The sequence below is a fragment of the Quercus robur genome, chromosome 1, assembly GCF_932294415.1.
Source record: "Quercus robur chromosome 1, dhQueRobu3.1, whole genome shotgun sequence".
In the NCBI taxonomy this organism is placed as follows: Eukaryota; Viridiplantae; Streptophyta; class Magnoliopsida; order Fagales; family Fagaceae; genus Quercus; species Quercus robur.
Window position 1 is genome coordinate 10,295,302 of NC_065534.1, and position 19,381 is coordinate 10,314,682.

Below are 19,381 nucleotides of genomic sequence, written 5' to 3' on the forward strand. Positions count from 1 at the left end.
GCAAATGATGATGCTGAGATATCCGAAGGAATGAAAAAAATGTAACTAAGCCCGCAATATATTCTTTAGTATAATAAATAAGTTTAATTCATAGAAATTAAAGAACAATACATTACATAATCATCAATCATGAGGCTGGGAAATAACCCAAGAAGTTCTTATTAATAATAATAATCCATTATTATCTGTTGATCCAAGGCTACCCATCCTCTCTCCAACCACGTTGACAATAGCTAATCATATTTTTATAGTAACCAGAAAAGAGAGCCAACAAAGCATTAACTTTGATTCATGGAGTAGTGATACCTCCAAAAAGGAGAAAAACGAAAAAGATGTCATAAACACAAAGCATATATTCAGTTACAATTCTTTACCACTGGGGTCAGGTATAATACATTTTCACATACACACACAGAACACACCAGTCCCTTTGCAACCCTCGGCAAACCAATTAAGCAGCCCTCCCCTCTTATTAGCAAAACTGGCTCAATATTCGCCTAAGTCAATTAATATAAGTGAGGTATTTCTTATGTTTAAATATCAATTAAATAATATATTTTTTTAAGTTTCTATTATTTGATATTTTATCTTTTCATTTGAAAATCATTCTTCTTACTTTTGGTGATGATGCAAAATAACTAATTAATTTTTTGCAAACAATTTTTTTAATTGATAATAATGTACTCAATGTTTTTGTGACAAAAATATTGATCATAATTAAGTAGGATTTTTTTTTTTTTTTTTTGTAAATTTTCTTTGAACATAAACAAATGTAACAAGTATTATCACTAAAATCCTATAAAGGATATATGTATTTGAGACAAAATAGAATCTAGCTTTTCAAAAAGAGGGAGAGTAGTGTAATTGTGTGAAAGCCATTCAAAAAGTGACTAATATATGTTGACAATCCAGCTTCATGGGCAGCCATTAAGTTCACCAAAAACAACAGTAAGAGCCGCTGCAGTCCAAATTAAAGAGGCTCACTACCCCGTTATACAAACCTATAACAACAACAAAACACAGTAATCTTCATCTAGACTTATACAAAGTTCCATGTCATCCACATTTTAATAAAATAATGCCCAAAAAGCTCAATCATTGAACAATGTAATCTGCCCACATAGCAGCAGTTATCACATCACGATACTCCGACATTGCTCGTTGTGCCCGAGAATTAAAAGTTTCTTCAGTGCCCCCACTGCCTACGCATGCAGCTCCTGCTAGGTTTGCGTCGCTGTTACGCACAAATGATCCTTCCCACACATGGAACATTTCATCCGCCCGATTATACATGTGAATAAAGTTGTGCAGTGCACAGCAAGCAGTCACAATCACCCGTTGTCTAGAGATAGAGAAGGAGTGCATTCCAGTCAAGATCGGGAACCTCGCCTTCAAGACGCCAAAGCATCGTTCAATCACCATCCGCAATGAGGAATACCTATAATTGAACAACTCTTGTGGGGTACTAGGCTGTCGGTTTGCACCCCGAAACTCTTGGGCATGGTAGCGTGTGGACTTGTGTGGGGGGAGGAATGCACTGCCTATTGCGTACCCCGAGTCAACGAGGTAGTACGATCCTGCAATACGAGTGATAACCATTGCCAATTAATGTTACCCAACACAACTATTCTTGCTAGTTCCTTACTACCAAAGTGTATCTATACATGTATGTATACGAAGCATGCACTACAGTTTTTTGATGTCAGTTTAAACAATGAGTGATCATGCAGTGACTGACTTTAACTTACTACTCCATAAAAGCAACTTTCCCTAGTGAGATGACAAACTTTTACACGGCCTTTTATCCATGATATAGAGTGCTAAATATGAATCACACAGTTCATGTATTGAGTGAATTAGTTTAGATGTAATGAAATTACCTAGCTACCAATCAAGTGCAGTGTATAGAAGCTTTTTTTTCTTTTTCTTTTTTTTTCTTTTTTTTTTTTTTTTTTTTTTTTTTTTTACAGAAAGGACAAAATATAAAGTAGTTACAAACTCATTGACCTCAGTTTGGATTTCTAAGTGATCTAACGTAAATATCCAAATTTAAACAAACCCATTAAAAGACATTCATGAATAAAATATGTGACATGAGATTTAAAAAAATATGACATATAAACCACACAACCCACAAAAATTCACACCCTTTTTGAGAATTATCATAGACAAGAATTTCATCCTGCTACTCCATAATCCCATTTTGAATAGTTTTTCACATCTGTAATATGCTACAAAATATTTTGGAAATGCGAAGTCAAATGCAATAATGACCAAATCGAAAACCAAATGCGGTAAATTTTTTTTTTTTTACCTCTAGGCGGCCAAGGGAACTCATACTCGGCATGTCCAAGTGCGTCCTGCATGACTCGTGAATCATTTGCACTCCCTTCCCATCCCGAATGCACATACGTAAACCGTATGTCAAAGTTGCATGCACACATCACGTTTTGGGTGATATCACTCCGTCTATCTCTAAATGCGGTGTTCCTACCGGATGGGGCAAAAGCACTTATGTGCGTCCCATCGATAGCCCCCACACATTTCTGTAAAAAAAATAGGTAGCTGTAATTAATAAATTACAGTTATGTGCAATATAGTGTGAATAAGTAAGCATGGATAGCACCAAAAAAAGAAAAATCAAAGCATACCTCAAACCATGGATAATATTTCCCATTCCCTCGAAGTGATTGAGGGAGCTCAACTGCATCAACGTCGAGTCGAATGATGATACATCCCAAAGCATGGATAGCATGCAAGGTACGCCGGAACCGCCTTTGAATGGTCTCGAGAGAATGTTGGAAGCGGTTGGTAGCTACCCGGTAGTCAGCGTTGTGTCCGACGATAAATATAACTGTCCCAACGGACTCCTCAACTGAAACCCAACCAGTGTCCTCCTCTAATAGGTGCAACCGCTTCAACTCATTACACAAGTGTCTAAAAATGGTCTTGTCCATGCGGAATATGTCATAACACACTTGCGGATTTCCTTCTAGTACTTCAATCACATATGACCTCCCACTCAGGATACTAGTGCACATAGGTCGCTTCATGTAGTACTTTTGCACGTACTCTATACACAGCTGAACGTAGGCTATGGCAATCTCGAGCTCCACCTCACTATCGTACTCATCTGAATCGGACTCAGCCATGCCTGAATCACGATCTGAATCGGACTCAGCCATGCCTGAATCACGATCTGAATCAGTGTCGGCCATAACTGAATCACACCTGTGGGCAGCCATTAAGTTCACATCAGCCACTATAAAAAAGTACATATATATATATATATATATATCGCTTTATGTATATATATCTATATTGCTCTATGTATAGAAACCTGCTTCTCAAGGGATTTTTTATGATAGATCCTACAATCACATGAACCTTGCAGCCTAAAAAAATGTAGGCGCCTTCGCTAATTCTACATTCTGGACTTACTAAACATTGAACAAATTGCTTTACTTCGTAGAGTATACTATGATTTTTTTTTTTTCCTTTTCTTTTAATGATGTTAATATTTTAATAAAATAAAAATTGTGAGTTAACCCCTTTCTAATGGCAAAAATATGTAAGTCCATCAAGTGGATATGTGGCCAACCTTGGAGGCAAGTGTTTGATAAATTCATCTCACCATATAATCCAAACAATATTAAACCTTTACAACTTCAAGACAAATATGGTTTGTCAAACACAAGAAGACCTAATTTAAGGAATAGCAAAGAAATATTTGTAAGAGATTATTATGACATTGATAATTTTACATATTATCTTTGGTTTAGTTTTTTTAAAAATTTCGAAAACTTAAAATGATTTCATTTAATATATTTTCTTCAAAATGATATTATTATTATTATTATTATTATTATTATTATTGGCTTATACTCAAATACAACATATGAACAAAATAGTATTACCTTTTCAAAAAAGTAAATGGATTCCATTAGTTTGTTATGGCTTAATTAGTTGAAGGAGCCTCCGCAGTAATTGACTACTATACATGGAATACTCTATGGATACAATTGACAAGTTACTATAGACAATATTAAGTATGAGTTCACCTGACTTCCTCCTTAACCTATTAAAAAGCATAAAATGTAATGATTTTTTGTAATAATTTTTTTTTCCAAAAAAAAAAAATCTCTAAATGGATTTTTTTTTTTTTTTTTTTTGTTGAGAAATAAGACTAGTCCTTTATTGAATTAATAGAAACTTCTATCAAACATTACAAGATTGGCAGCATCACAATGGATGTCTTCTAACCAAAATTGAAGGTTCGAGAAAGATCTTTGCTAATTTAGTTAATTTATCAGCTACTGCATTGCCCTTGCGTTTTACATGGGTGAAAGAATGTCAAAGTGAAATATTGAATGGATCAATATGAGCTGAAAATATACCAATCTAATATTTAGCTATGACTTTCACTCATATTGAATTGCTGCCACTCTCTTTTTTATTTGTAGGGTTTTATTTGCCAAGTGGTCATTAATGTACATTTTGAAGTTTTCGGACCAATCATGCACGTGCAGCCAAGTAAGGTACCCTGTCCTATGGTATGTTCACTAGCTTTTACCCACGATGTTGGCATTTACCCTGTCCTATGCCATCAATTCAATTCTCATTCATTACTAACTTTCATATTCCTAAAAATAATTACGTATCTTCATTATTGCTCATAATTTGACTCACATTCATTAATTCCTTTCCAAAAACTCAAGAAGAAAAGCCGATTGTGAGAGTGCGTGGAAAATATCATTAAACTGCTTTTAGAGCATGTAGCTTCGTGGTATTGAAAATGGACTGAAACATACCCATTGGACTGAATTATGCCTAATGGACTGAATAAACTGAAATGGACCGTAATAGACCGAAGTGTAACCAGTGGACTGAATAGACTAAAGTGGACTGAAATGTACCAAATGGACCGAAATGGACCAAGTAGGCCGAATTGGTAATCTGATGGAACCAGATGATGAATCTACTAAGTTGCAAAGAATTAATGTTGAAATCAATGTACTACATGGGAGATGGACATGATGTATATATATTGTCACTACCTCATTAGTGATTACAACATAAATGGTTGACTACAATATACATGGCTCTTTTTTCTTCTTAAATAAGTTTTAAAATACCATAAATATTGAAAATACCATAAATATTGAAAATACCATAAATACTGTCTGTGTGGATTTTATTACAGGCCTTCTAGCATTTCTTTCCGAGTAAGGAAATGTTGTAATAGACCTTTCATCTTACGAAGCAAAGCATGGCTGGGATTTGTGCAGAAATCAACCTTTCATTGTCAAAAGGCTAACTGGATCCTATTCCTGGTCTGGTCTCTGCTGTTGAGACAGTTGGGAGAGGTTGGGTGGGATGCTATTGATTATGACAAGTGGTTTTTGTGTAGAATCATTGGACTGTGATGGAGTAAAGCTTCCGTGAAGTGAACTGGCATGCAGTGGTCAATTTTAAACAAGACCAACAACCTCATGGGTAAGGCATGACAAATATACTCACAAGATAATAGACATATTAGAGTTCATAATTTTATAACTCTGATTAATTCCTCAGAATGACATTATGACAGACCACAATTAGTATTATTATTATTTTGTTGATGAGAAACTAACCAGAAAAATTTATCAAATAGAAAAAGGAAGAACAAAAAGAAGAAATTGAAATAACTACAAAAAATTAAAGACAGATTCAAATCAAATGGAAGCTATTGCCTTTATTGTGTGTGCGAGAGTTGGAAGACGTAATTTTGTTTAGTGAGGAAATTAGCTTTGAACCTTCTATTTGTTGCCTTTTCCTTCTTTCCCCCCCTGTTTTTCACAACAATTTTGCACTTTAAAAAGTCTGTGCAGAACAAGCATTACAAGTATTCACTAATCATTTCAATTTACGCATTTACCTTGTTACAAAAGAATGTTTTTAGTCTCAGGAACATAGAGCATTTTTTTGATAGCGTCTTAAAATTTCAAGATTTGGATTGTTAAAACTTAATAATAGGCTAACAAAGCTCAGAGTCAACAATCCATGTTAACTAATGATCTATTCATAACTTCATATAACAAACGAAAATCCGAGCACTAAACAACACATGAGGCAAGAATCATAAATCTTGCAGAAGCATCACAACTATGATATTTTAATATATTACCTATTTGCTGCTGTTTTCAAGACACGATCGTATTCAGAGAGATTTCCCCTTCTAGCTGACCATGGTAAGTTAGATTTGACTAGAGGTCCTCCCTGATAATTTAAAAACAACAACAACAATTAAACTCAACCCTGTGTTTAAAGTAATGCCGTGGGAAAGCTGCAAATACACAAAGGCATAATTTTGATGTAAAAAACACCAAAAAATAGAGGCAAAAGATAAACTGCATGCCCTCCGACGCACATCCAACTAATTCAGACACGAGACTAAAAATACCCATTCTAAAGCTATTTAATATATAGTATAACAGAGTTTATTTCCTATCAAAAGTAAGGGATGGATCATGGATGTAAGCAAAGAAATTAAAACACTAGCTTATTATTGGCATCAATAATTCAATATCAACTTATTTTGACCTGTTTCCCATATTCTTGGCATCAATATTAACTTATTTCCTATCATAAGCGTGTGTTATACACACATATAAAATGATACAATCATGATTATATTCATGCATGTTTACATTCAAGCATCACCTACGCACATACTTGTTAATAATACTCAATTCAGGCAATCAAAGAAGAGAAGGTGAATCTATGATAATATATCCATTCTTTAAATCTTGAGAGGTTGCCCAATGTTAAACTTTTGACTTCAAGATATAAATGTAGTAATTTCATTGAAGTAATGTAAAGTGCTGAAAGTTTATTTACTTTTTTTCTTCTTAGAGGCAACAATTGGCTTCTGGGCACTTGACTGTTCTCCGGATTATTTGTCAAAGGCTGATCAAATTGTACCTAAAAAAATGAGAATATATATAAGTACAGTAGTGAGTATCCCAATCCTGACAGCAAACTCATTAACAAAACAGATTCCTAGAACGTATGACAGTCAGGTTGATATACTTTATTCACCCAGAAATGCATGCAAAGCAGAAGAAAGGAAAAGAATAAGAAATTAGTGAACATCTTTGAACAGTGGTCTGAAAGCAAACTTCAGTACATCCTTCTAATTACTAAAAAATAAATCATTTCCTATGAATTGAAGTGCCCTAGAGCAGTAAACAAGAGCTAAGGCTACATATAGTACCTCTCCTTGTAGATTTCCACAAATTATGCAGTTTTTGATTTCTGAGGAAAAAAAAGCCCTCCAAAATGAGTTCAAAAGCTCTAGTTAAGAGAAGGAAAAACTGCAATTATATACTCTACTTGTTCCTGTTCAATTATTATTGGAGTAAAAGTACATCAGATATACTATTTAACATGTTTAAATATTCTAAGAAAAGACATTTGATCTAAACCCAAATAGGAAAAAAAATTAATAAAAAAAAAAAGACAGAGCCTTTCAAAGCCTACAAAAGCAGGTCAAAGCTCAAATACACACCCAGAGACAATGTTAGCTCAATTTTTTAACTTGTTACAATGTTCACAAAATAATAGAAGTGAATGCAAGCAAATGCATCTATCTTTTCTTGGTTTTATAAGATCAATAAGGACAGGCTGGAAGGATCCAAACCCAACCCCACTTCCATAGTAGTCCCATTATTATTAGTGAAGAAGAGAAAGAACACACTCTAACCTCTAATTAAGAAGTTGATATTTTTGCAACACAAACAAAAAACCAGCAACAAGAAACAAAATTAATAAAGCTTACATAAAGCAGAAAAAGGGAGACTTAAGCTAAAATTTTTCAACGAAGAAACTGATACTTCCAGCAAAATCAAATCATAATTAACAAAGAATAAAACAAAGATTTATAAAAAGGAATACCTGAAAGCTAAAGTTGGTTGTGGAGGCATGAAGATTTAGTAAGAAGAGGCAATAAACAAAAATCCTCACCTGTAAATACTGTATATGCAGATGGTACACTCATTTGCTCTGAGACCCAAAATGCACCTGATTTATGCAAGCTATATAGACCTGGATCAATTATAACAGACGTGACTCTCTCATACCTGCAGATTTCATAGAAATTACAATCCTTTTATTAGCCAAAGTTGTATACAAAATTTGCAGACAATTCATGTGCTGCTTTCAAACTAATTCCACCAAAACTACAAATAACTAACAAAAGAGAAAGGATAAGCCAAATACTCATTCCAGCCAATGTCACTTGTATGCTCAATAAAATACTACATTCTTAAAATAGCTGACAACGTCTGAAGCAGATATGTGACACAAAAAAGAAATTTACAAAATGGAATGCAGCAGCTTACTTTTTAAATATATATATATATATATATATATGTCACCAAAGTTAGAAATTCATAAAAGACACGACAACCACAAAACATATTTCTTACATAAATACCATACATGTCCCAAGGAGGTTAACATAATAAAGGAAGGCATAATGCAAACATTGTTCATAGTATTAACATAATACAAACTTTGCGTATTCACATTAAACCAAACTAAGAGTACTAATTAACTTCCTAGGCTGTCTACACGGCGCACATCATCAGTTAACTTCCTAGACTGTCAACCACAACCACCACTACTGCAATCCACCCCCAATAAACTCAATCCAGGCCCTTCTTCTATCAACCGTCATGGCAAAAAAAGCGGCTCTACTCTTGGCGTTATGAAGCTCCTGCACGACCTTGCAATACGTGACATGATCGACATCGGTGTGCTGGTTCAGAAGAGTTACAGCTGCTGTAATTGACTCATTGGCAGCCCCCACAACAGAGTCTCCAGTGTCGATGGACTTTTTCCCCCGATGGTTCCTCATGTCAGTAAAACCCCATATTGCCTCAGTCATGGATTCAAGAGAGTGCCCTTTCTTCCTTTTTCCACTTGAATGAGACGGTTCAGTTGGCCGCTTTTCAGCTTGCCTCCGACTTTGGGCTTCACTCGGTGTGGGCAGCTCATCCACGTCATCCAAACCATCGATGCTGACATTGACATGTACCCCCCTCAGATAGAAAGGCTGCATCGAGTTCTCTCTCTTCATCACTATTGGGAGTTGGTTGGGCATATGACATTTGGAGGAAACCTGTGGCTGTGTTTGAATTGAAAAGAGTGCCCAACAGCTCATAGTGTCTCATCCCCTTTCTCTTGAACTCCTTGAATCTATGATTGACCTATTAACAACCATATATATTGGGTTAGATGTTTTATTGATATAAAACCCAATACAAAGTAGATGGCTAATTTATAATAACTGTATAACAACACTCTTTATTCCAAATTTCAGAAAGCCAAAAAGGTTTTTTAGGAAATTGTAGACATTGAGTAATTTCACAGATGAATAATATAAATAAAATAATATAAGTCAAAGATATAAGTCAGAATTTATAAGTCACATAAAACCCCATTAAACCCACAGTAAACCCCATATATAAGTCAGATTTTATTCCATTCCTAAAAATATCATCATGGGAAAATGCTACAAAACAACTATTTAAAGCCACTATTATTAATACACTCATAAGCCAATAAACCTAATATTTTTTATATTTAAGTCAGATTTAAGGACTTACCGCAAATGCAGCAGCCCAAGCATCGTCACTGGCCGTCACCGTATTTGAAATGGGGTCCCATCCCATTCCTGTACGTGCGATGAGCTGGGAGAATGTGCGGTGTCTCTGTTTCAGTCGTTGATATTTTTGTGTAAGTTGTGCCTTGGTGTAACTTTTAGACGCACGCTTGTTAAACTCATTGACAACTGTTGTCCAAGTTCCAGACTTGAACTGGCCTTGGGGCATATTCCCTTTAGCATCCTCTTCTAACAAGATATCAATAAAATGTCTCTCAACTGCTTCAGGCCACTTCTTATCCTCGGCATCATCCATCTAAATACATGTTGGTATACTTACATAGACTCGTAAAATGGTCTTCTATGATATGGATTTAAAATCTTTAACTTACTACTAGACCCAAGCAGCAGGCATATAAGAGAAAATTCACCCTATATAAAGGAAAAATACAAAGATACACATTCTATACACATCAGTTTTAGCTCAACTTGTAGTGGCATTGTATATTTATGAAGGCATAGGAGCATATTATAAATTTATAGTTGAATATATGTTGAATGTATCAAACCAAAGCTGAAGCCTTTTTGGTTCATGACATAAAGAAGCAATTATACTACTTTGAATCTTTTCAAGGAATGCACAATACTATTTTTCAATTATCATACACAGAAGTGAAGCTTCAAAGATTGTATGTAAATCTGAGAAGTTGGAACTACCATCAACAACAACACACAGTCCAGCCAAGAGGCCAGACTCAAAACAACAAGAGAGTCAACACACAATCAGGATAATAGTACACTCAAAACAACAAGAACCTCCAAAGAGGTTAACAGCATTAGCAACACCAAGTTCAAGCAGGCCAACAGAAATCTTAGTTGTGAATTACCACATTCATTTTTTCATGCACTTATCATTTCAAGAAAAGAAAAATTTGATAATAACTTAATTTAAGAATAGAACTGCCATTTAAGAAGTTCTCACTTAATTTTTTGTATATGCAGGTTTTTTTCACAGTTTGTGATTACCCACATTTGACTTTTGCTTCATTTATTTCCTGAGGGAGCTTGTAGCTATCTGGGATTAAAATGGTAGTTTTAGGAACCCAAACTTTCTTTCCCCTCCTTCCACTTTTTGGCAACTAAATAGACCAACAGTGTATTGTATAAGTTATTTTCATGTACTGGATTTTAAAATGTTTGGAGACATTTGCAGGGGATGGGAACCCTATATAATAGTTGAAGTCTCTCTCTCACACGACCGTTTATACATACTCCCTTTCTACTTCAACGAAAACATTAAACCATAACACAGAACAAGCATACATCAGCAAGCCACAAAATGAAGAGATTTTTTCAATCAGCTACGTACAAGATTAAAACAGAACTTAGAAGCATGATTCACTATATATTACATAGACGTACCAGTAAGGGAACACGGTCAGAAGAGGAAGCAGAGGAGGAAGCAGATGCTCTGTAATGCACGAGAGAGGTGGATGAGGAAGGGAGTGAGGCGTCCATCTGAAAGAATTTGTACCACTAAAAGAAGCCCTAACATGAATTAATGTGAAATGATCTGAACTTGATTGGGATGTGAAAGAAAGCTGAAACAAGTAATTAACAAAATTAAAAACCTTACCTGACCGACCCCTTCAGACTGTGTGAGTTTGCCTTTTCCTTAGCAACAGAGCGTCCTTGGTGAGGAATTAATTGGGAGAAAGGGATTACTGTGATTCATAGGGGTTTCTTCCAAATGATGTATGTGTGGGATTTTGACGCGTTTATGAAGCTACTGTTAGGAGTAATGGCGCCGGATCCGTGAGGGGTGAGGTGGAATGCCGCTGGGTCAGAGCAGTAATGGAGGTGGGTGAGAGGAGTAATGGAGTTCGGACTGTGATATTCTTTGTAGAGATGAGAGTAGAGAGGAGAGGAGAGATGAGATGATATTCTTTGGGGCGTGAAGACTGATGGTGTGAAGACTGATGATATTCTTTGGGGCGTGAAGACTGAAGATATGAGAGTAGAGAGGAGAGGAGACAAACATTAGAAAAAAGCTGATCAGTGGGTCCGGGCACAGTGAAAACTGAATTCAATTTTTATTATCGTTGTGCCATCAGAAACGTCTGTTCATTGTTTAAAATGTGAGCCGAGCATGTTTCAAAAAATATATTTCAAACAGGGGTTTTTGAGCAACCATTTCCAAACAGCCCTATTTTAAACTCTGTCACCAAACATATTGTTTCAAATTTTGGACACTAGTGTTCAGTGTTTAAACACTAAACACTGTGTTTTCAGTTGACAAACCAAACGGGCTCTATTTTCTCTTCCTCCTATGGCAATCTCCCAGAACACTTTTCCATTTTCATTTCTCTCTATCTCTTAGTCTTACCTCCTAATCATTGGTCCTCCCAAGCTCGATTTAGCCATTGCCTTTTCCTTGGAAGAGTCTAATGGTAACGATAAGAGAATATGTGGTAAAGAAATTTTGGTCTAAATTATTTGTCATCTCAGAATCATTAGAATCCTTGATTCCAATGTCTCTCACAAGGAATGGTGATGTTATAATGGTGGTAAATCAAAAGAAGTTAGTCATTTTTAATCGTAAGGAAAATACTCAAAGTTCCACAAAGAAAGAAAATATTCAGAGAAGTGCATAGAAGTGCGAAGCAGAATCCAAAAGTGTTTGCTTCAGGGCCCGTTTGGTTTAGAGGTGTCTCAGTTTTTATAACTCAGTACTCAGTTTTCATAACTCAAACTCAAAACCCATAACTCATAACTCAATCTCCATTATCACTCAAAAAATCCAACACTTTTGTTTGGTCACAAAACTCAGTCATGTATCTCAGTTTTTAACTTCACTTTTTGCCAAAATGATGGACTCACCCATTGACACTGCATAAAAGAATACGGTTGCTACCCGCGTCCCTTTTCTTTTCTGCTCTTCAAACTCAGCTTCACTGAAACCCAGCTCCACCACCACCAATGGCAAACCCAGAAATCCACAACCACAACCACCACCACCAACAGCCCTCAACACAACCACAACCACAACCTCCACCAAAAAATCCGAATGAATCAAAAATCCAAACCCACCAACAACCCTCAACCAAAACCACAACCTCCACCAAAAAATCCAAGCCTTAAACCACCACAACCACAACAAAAAAATCCAAACCCAAATCCTTAGATCGGAGACCCAAACTCAGCCATCTCTACCATCACCGCTTGAATAATAAAAAAAAAAAAAAAAAAGCAACTAAGAGAAGAAACCAAAGTGAAGAACAAAGAAAGAAAAGAAAAGAAAAAAGAAATGAGAGAAGAAACTAAGAGCAAAAACCCACCTTGAAGAAGAAAAGAAACAAAAGAGAAAAAAGGAAAGAAAAAGAAAGAAGTAAAAGATCCGGCCAAGGCTCAGTCCGATCTCGAGGTCTGCGTGTCTCGAGGTCGGCGAAGCTTTTGATCTCTAGTCTTGCTCTCTCTCTGATGCCACACAAAAAAGAGAAGGAGAGCTCTGGGTCAGTGAGAAGAGAGAGCTCTGGGTAAAAGAAAAAAAAAATTGAAGAAGGAGAAGTGACAGAGAAGAACGGGTTGGAGAGAGATCAAGTAGTGATGGGACAATATAGAAGCTGTGGGCTCCACGAGGTCTTCCATTTTACGGAATTGCCACAGAGTTTGAGTTTGAGAAACAGAAAACAACATTTTCTTGTTTCCAGTTTTCATCACTCTCACTCATCCCAAACTGAGTTTGAGTGATGAAAATAGGAAGAGGAAATCAAGCCAAACACTCAGTTCTCAGTGGGTCCCACGCAATTCTCAGTTTGAGTGATGAGAACTGAGTCATATGACTTAAAACAGGACTAATCCAAACAGGGCCTCAATGTTCTTAACAAAATATCGATAGACATGGCTTTTTTTTTTTTTGAGCCCGATAGACATGGCTTTTTAATTCTTTATGTATTTGAGAAAACGAGGACTTTGGGGATTTTTTTTTTTTTTTTCTTCTCAATGATTTTTTTAAGCATTATTTTATTGATAAGTCAATAGAATAATGATATGGCACGATTTTGACATTTTATTATAAAAATGAGAGTGAGGGATTTAAATAACTCTATATAGTAGAGTATTCTAAAGATTCTAAAGGATTTGAATCCTAAATTTACTACTAATCTAATCGGCCACCCCTAATTTAGCTTCATTTTCAACTACCCTCCCTAAAACATGGATCCAAACCCAGACCAACCATTAATCTCTTAAACCCCAATCACTAATCCACCAACCAAAGAGCTCACCACCCTCAGCGACCTAACTTATGACCCTCCAAACTAAGTTGTTTCAACAATGTCTTTGTCAAGTTTTTCTTCCTTAGGAACCTCAACAAGCACCACTACATTTACCTCTACTAGCCAAACCCATCAACATCCCCCTCCCCCCAAAATAAAAATGCCTTCATTGGCTACATACATGTACATCGCATAACCTATATGCAATGAGAAAGAGAGGAAGGGTTTTTTGTCCTCCTTTTTAATTTGTGTAACTTTTCATGGAGTATACATTAAATTTTGTAGATATGGTACTCTAAGTTTATGGACTCAATTGGATTGGATTGGATTGTAGGGGTGTGTGTTGTATAAATATGTACAAAGTCACACATCAAGTCTCTCTAGACAGATATTGGATAAATAATTAAAATAAGTTTAATTGTAACTTGCCTAGTCATTTTTTGATATAATGTAGAAACTACTAGTGCTTTCTCGATCATGACATTATATATGGCACAAATTTTTAATATATAAAATTTATGAGCTTAGTGAAATTTTGTAACGACATATGACAATTTGTATGTTACCAATCAATCAAATGTAATGCTTTTCAAATAAGGGGGAGATTAAAATATGCTATAATTTTATTTTGAAATATTTTATTAATATATATATATATATATATATATATATATATTTATTTATGGTTTATGCATAATGCTCATTATATGATAAAAATATTTGGGGAATTAATTTTAATTACATTACATGCATTAAAAAGAGAGAAAATGTAAATTATTAAGATTAGTATAATAAAACATTTTAATGCATTGCTTGATTAATTCTACAAATATTTGATTATTTAGAAAAACTTAAAGCACACAATTTTTTGTTTCTGTTATATTATTGATTAGTGTATTACTAAATTTGCTTTTATCTTTTCCTTTTTTTTTTTTTTTTTTAATTTTGTTAAAGCAACTAAACCTAAGGAAGAATGTCATATTCCAATTGAATTTTTTCTTATAAATTTGTGAGTAAATTGCAAATTACATCCCTAAAGTTTGAGGGTGTTTTGATTTTACACCATAAAATTCAGAATTTGGATTTTACCTCTGTAATTTAGGAGTGTTTGAATTTTATACTCTGAAATTTTATAATTTGAATTTTACACCCTGTGGTGGGCCTTTCTAAGATTGTGAGCTGGGCTACCTCCTGCCACACTACAACCCAAAGGTTTTGGGTAGAAGAGTCAAGACCAGTCCAATTACAACTCACCTCAAACTGGCTTGTGTGCAAACTAAAACCTCTTTGTTGAAACTTTGGTCGCATGCCCATGGCAGATGAGACTGTTACAAAAGAGTTATGACAAACAAACATAATATAACAACAATAAAGAAAAATATACTTGCTGTTAGACAGAATAAGTAAAAGATTTTCAATTAAAATAAGGACAAGAACAACACAACAACAAGAAAAGGCATTATAAATGAAATGGCAACAGCAAAAGAGAAATAATACTGGTACTTGATCAATAAAAGCAAAGAGTGAATGGTTAGTCTATCGTGCTTAGTTGCATTACGGAACTAAGACCAAGGAGGGAACCACTCCCTCAATGTGAATAACCTCACAGGAATATCCTGTTGTAAAAATTACCCACTTTAAGAGAATGGGCTTAAATGACTTATGCCTAAAAAATCCTTAATTCTTTACAGAGGGTAGGCTTTTAGAGAGAGAGAAGGGGTTAATCTATTGGTGCATGCTTGCTATCACACTCTTGCCTACTCTCTATTTTTCTTTCTCTTTGTTTTGTTACTCTGCTTTTTTCCCCTCTTTTCCTTATAGTTCTTACTCGTGTGTTATAGTGGTGATTGTTGTTGCTGTAATGTTGTGAATCTCTCGTTATGATTGTTGCTATGTTGATGATCCTACTATGCACGACATAGGCTCTTTATATACTGCCTGCCACGACTGTTTTTTACCATTTTACCCCTTAACCATTTTTGTCTGGGTGTGAGTGTCCTTCCAGACCACATACTGGTCTGTCAGCTGCCCAGCCACCACCACTTACCTGTGCTAGCCATGCCACATCCCATTACCAGACAAAGAAATCTATTTTGTTTACTTGTTCACCGTGGCATTCCCATCCAGAACAAGGTGGGCATTCTCTCTCACTACCCCTTATGGCATGCACCTAGTGATTCTAACTCATCTTTCCCTCTTTTGGGTGGTATGTCATCCCAACAGGACACTTCCTCCAAAAGAGTTTAAGCGAGAACTCCAGAATAGGCTCCCTTTTCTCCCCACCGCCAGACCATAGCTTCTCTTACTTCTGACCCATGACCCACCACTCCTGTATTGGCTTGGTACAGGTTGGTGGTGCTTGAGCCTTGTGCGTGCTCCACTTCCATGTATGTTCAAAACTTGTCTGCTGCTCATGCATTTGTCATGGCCTGGAGGCTTGTTTGTGTGTTCTGCTGCTCATTCTTGACTTCTTGTGACGTGAACTAGTTTCCTGATCCTTCATCCTTTATGGCTTGCTTCCTTTGAGGGCTGGGCCTTGCTCGATTGTAGGCTTTTCTCTCATTAACCCACTCTTTGCTCCTTTCGTAAACTTGCTAGCACTCCTGCCATGCCATTCTGTTATTCTTGCAATGGTGTTATTTGACTCGTGCTTGTTGGGCCTCTTTTGGGCTTGTTGTATGCTTTTCTTTCACTCAATTACAATGACCCAGTATTGTTATTAGGCTTACATTCATGCTTCTTCAGGCCTTTTTGATCCATTCCCTTGCTTACGGGCTTCCTTGGCCCATTTCTTCCTCCTTGGGCATCCTCGACCCACTTTCTTTCCCTGGACATCCTTGGCCCATTCCAACTTTGCATTCCCATGGCCTTTGGCTAACTCTTTTGGGCTTCTCCGGCCCAATTACTATATCCTTTACCTTTGGGGTTTATGGACTTTCCATCAACCCCTTACTTACTTACTTTATTACTTTGGGCCTGTTTCGGCCCATTCTTGCTTTCATATTGCTCATGGGTTTACTACTCCTTTCCCTGGGCTCCTTTACGCCCACTTGCTTCCTTCAAGGCCCATTTATTATTTTCTAGGCTCATGATCAATTATTCCTACCGTTCGGGCTTAATAGTTTTTCTCCCAATTTACTAACTTTTTTCTACTCATATTGTTGGTCTTCTTCCCGCTACTGGGCTTTTTGAGCATCAACACACCCTAAAGTTTAGGGGTGTTTGAATTTTACACCCCTAAATTTTGAAACTTCAAAGTGTAAAATCCAAGCACTGCCAAATTTTAGGGAGTAAAATCTAAACACCCTTAAAATTTAGAGGGTAAAATTCAAATTTTGAAATATCAGGATATAAAATCCAAACACCCTCAAACTTCATGGGGTAAAATTCAAATTCTAAGACTCCAGGGTGTAAAATCCAAACACCCCAAACTTTGGAGGTGTAATTTGCAATTTACCCTAAATTCTTAGTACGTTACATATATATTATTAATGCATGGAAACAAATGCATTTACCCCCACAATAAATTAATACATCAACATAAAATTCTTTTAAACAAATAATTATTACATTACCTATATGTAATTAATACATGAAAATAAATGCATTTATCTTGCAATAAATAATACAATGACATAAATACGAAGTTTTGCTAAGGTGGAGAGCTAAATGAAGAGTATTTCATTTTCCTTCACACACACACACGTGCGTGAGTCTAGGGCAATTTCAACCATAAATATAATACACTTCAACAAAATATATTTTTGGTGACGAAAATTTTTGTCACCAAAAGTCCTAATTTTCATCGCCTATTTCTTTTGGCGATGAAATTTGTTTTTTGTTGACAAAACTGGTTTCGTTGCGTATACCTCGTCACTAGAATTCCTAGCAACGAAAATTTTCATCACCAAAAGGTCCAACTAATTTAAAAAATAAAAAACTTTTGGCGACGAAACCTTTGTTGTAGTGATAGAATGCTAAGTGTAACAAAAAATTGAGGGAAGTTGAAGTCTAACACAAGAAATGTAATTAATGCCTTTAAAACTAAATTATTAAGAAATAAATATTTCCTCCAACCTATTATGTGGTGATTTTGTGTGTGTGTATATATATATGTGACGTGGTGGTTCATAAAAACATCTACATATTATTTAAATAAGTCATATGACTCAGTAAATATGTTATGTGACTTAAAATAGTGAAATACACATGGATAGTTTTATTTATCATTATGTAATGAATTGAAGAAATTTTCCTCCAAATTGATTTAGAGGTAAGCTTTTTCCATTATTAACTACATCAGGGAAAAAAAGAAAAAAAGAAAGAGAAATAGTGATAATATTTTAATTATTACTTAAGGAGAGAACATAATGACATGGAAAATTGTGATGAGAATATTTCAATTCTCGTTTTATATATATATATATAACATAACACACAATTCAATTAAGTCTAGAGTTTTCCGATTCAATTATATTGTTCGATTCTCTCCATAGATAAATACTGAGTTGGAATTTCCATTCACTTTTGAAATCCTATATGACAAAAATAAATTATTGTATGATTAATTAATTTTCGTAAGCATCCATCTTTGTGTGGGTTTGTTACAATGCATCAATTAAAAATACTTTTAGTGATCCTATATGACAAAAATAAATTATTGTATAATTAATTTATTTTTGTAAGCATCCAACTTTGTGTGGATTTGTTACAATGCATCAATTAAAAATACTTTTAGTGATGGAGAGATTTTAATAAACACGAAAGTAATAACATGCATAAGTAAGGAAGAAATATTAACAACTAGGAACTTGCTTAAATCTACTTGAACTAAATCAAAGAGCACAATCTCAATAAAAGCTTGAAACTAATTGAGGATCATTTGAATACAAATTAAAGATCACTAAATTGCCCACAAGAAGATGCACTAGTGTTCCAATCTTCTCGTATGATGCACAAGTGTATTCCACATGGCATAGCCACTACACCAACACATGTTATTGTTACCAAGTCACATGTGTCATTGTGGGTTATAGTTAGCTTAACATGCAAAGTCTTTGATGGTTGAATAAGAGATCTGTGATCCAATTTCTGTCTACACTAAAAATTGATTAGTGTCTTGGTCTGATGATAAAAAGCTATTATCAAGAGCGGAAGCCATAAGTTGAAATTTTCTATATATAAAAAAAAAAAAAAAAAAAAAAAAAAAAAAAAAAAGTCACACATATCATTCTTTCTATATGCCACTATTTTTTTTTTTTGAAACTTTCTATGCCACTAATTAAATATTAGTAACATAGTATAAAACTATAAATACCCATTTTTGGGACTTAACCATTAAAATTATTTAATGATATAAATAAATCCATTGTTTTGTTTGTTTTTTAAATTTTTTTGTCTAGCGCTCTTGGAGCTGGTGGCCCCAATATCAGGTAAAGAGTTTGAAACTTAAGCTTTT

The 19,381-nt window shown here is 35.1% G+C and overlaps 1 protein-coding gene across 1 annotated transcript; it reads right to left on the bottom strand.

Annotated features, from left to right (window-relative positions):
• Positions 1 to 1,465: 1,465 nt before the first annotated feature.
• Positions 1,466 to 15,995, bottom strand: LOC126715539 (L10-interacting MYB domain-containing protein-like). Its single transcript, XM_050416223.1, has 5 exons — positions 15,971 to 15,995; positions 15,178 to 15,248; positions 11,069 to 11,164; positions 9,651 to 9,962; positions 1,466 to 1,577 (listed from the first exon to the last, which is right to left on the bottom strand). The coding sequence occupies exons 1-5, from the start codon at positions 15,993 to 15,995 to the stop codon at positions 1,542 to 1,544; spliced, it is 540 nt and encodes a 179-aa protein (XP_050272180.1). The 3' UTR covers positions 1,466 to 1,541.
• Positions 15,996 to 19,381: the final 3,386 nt, after the last annotated feature.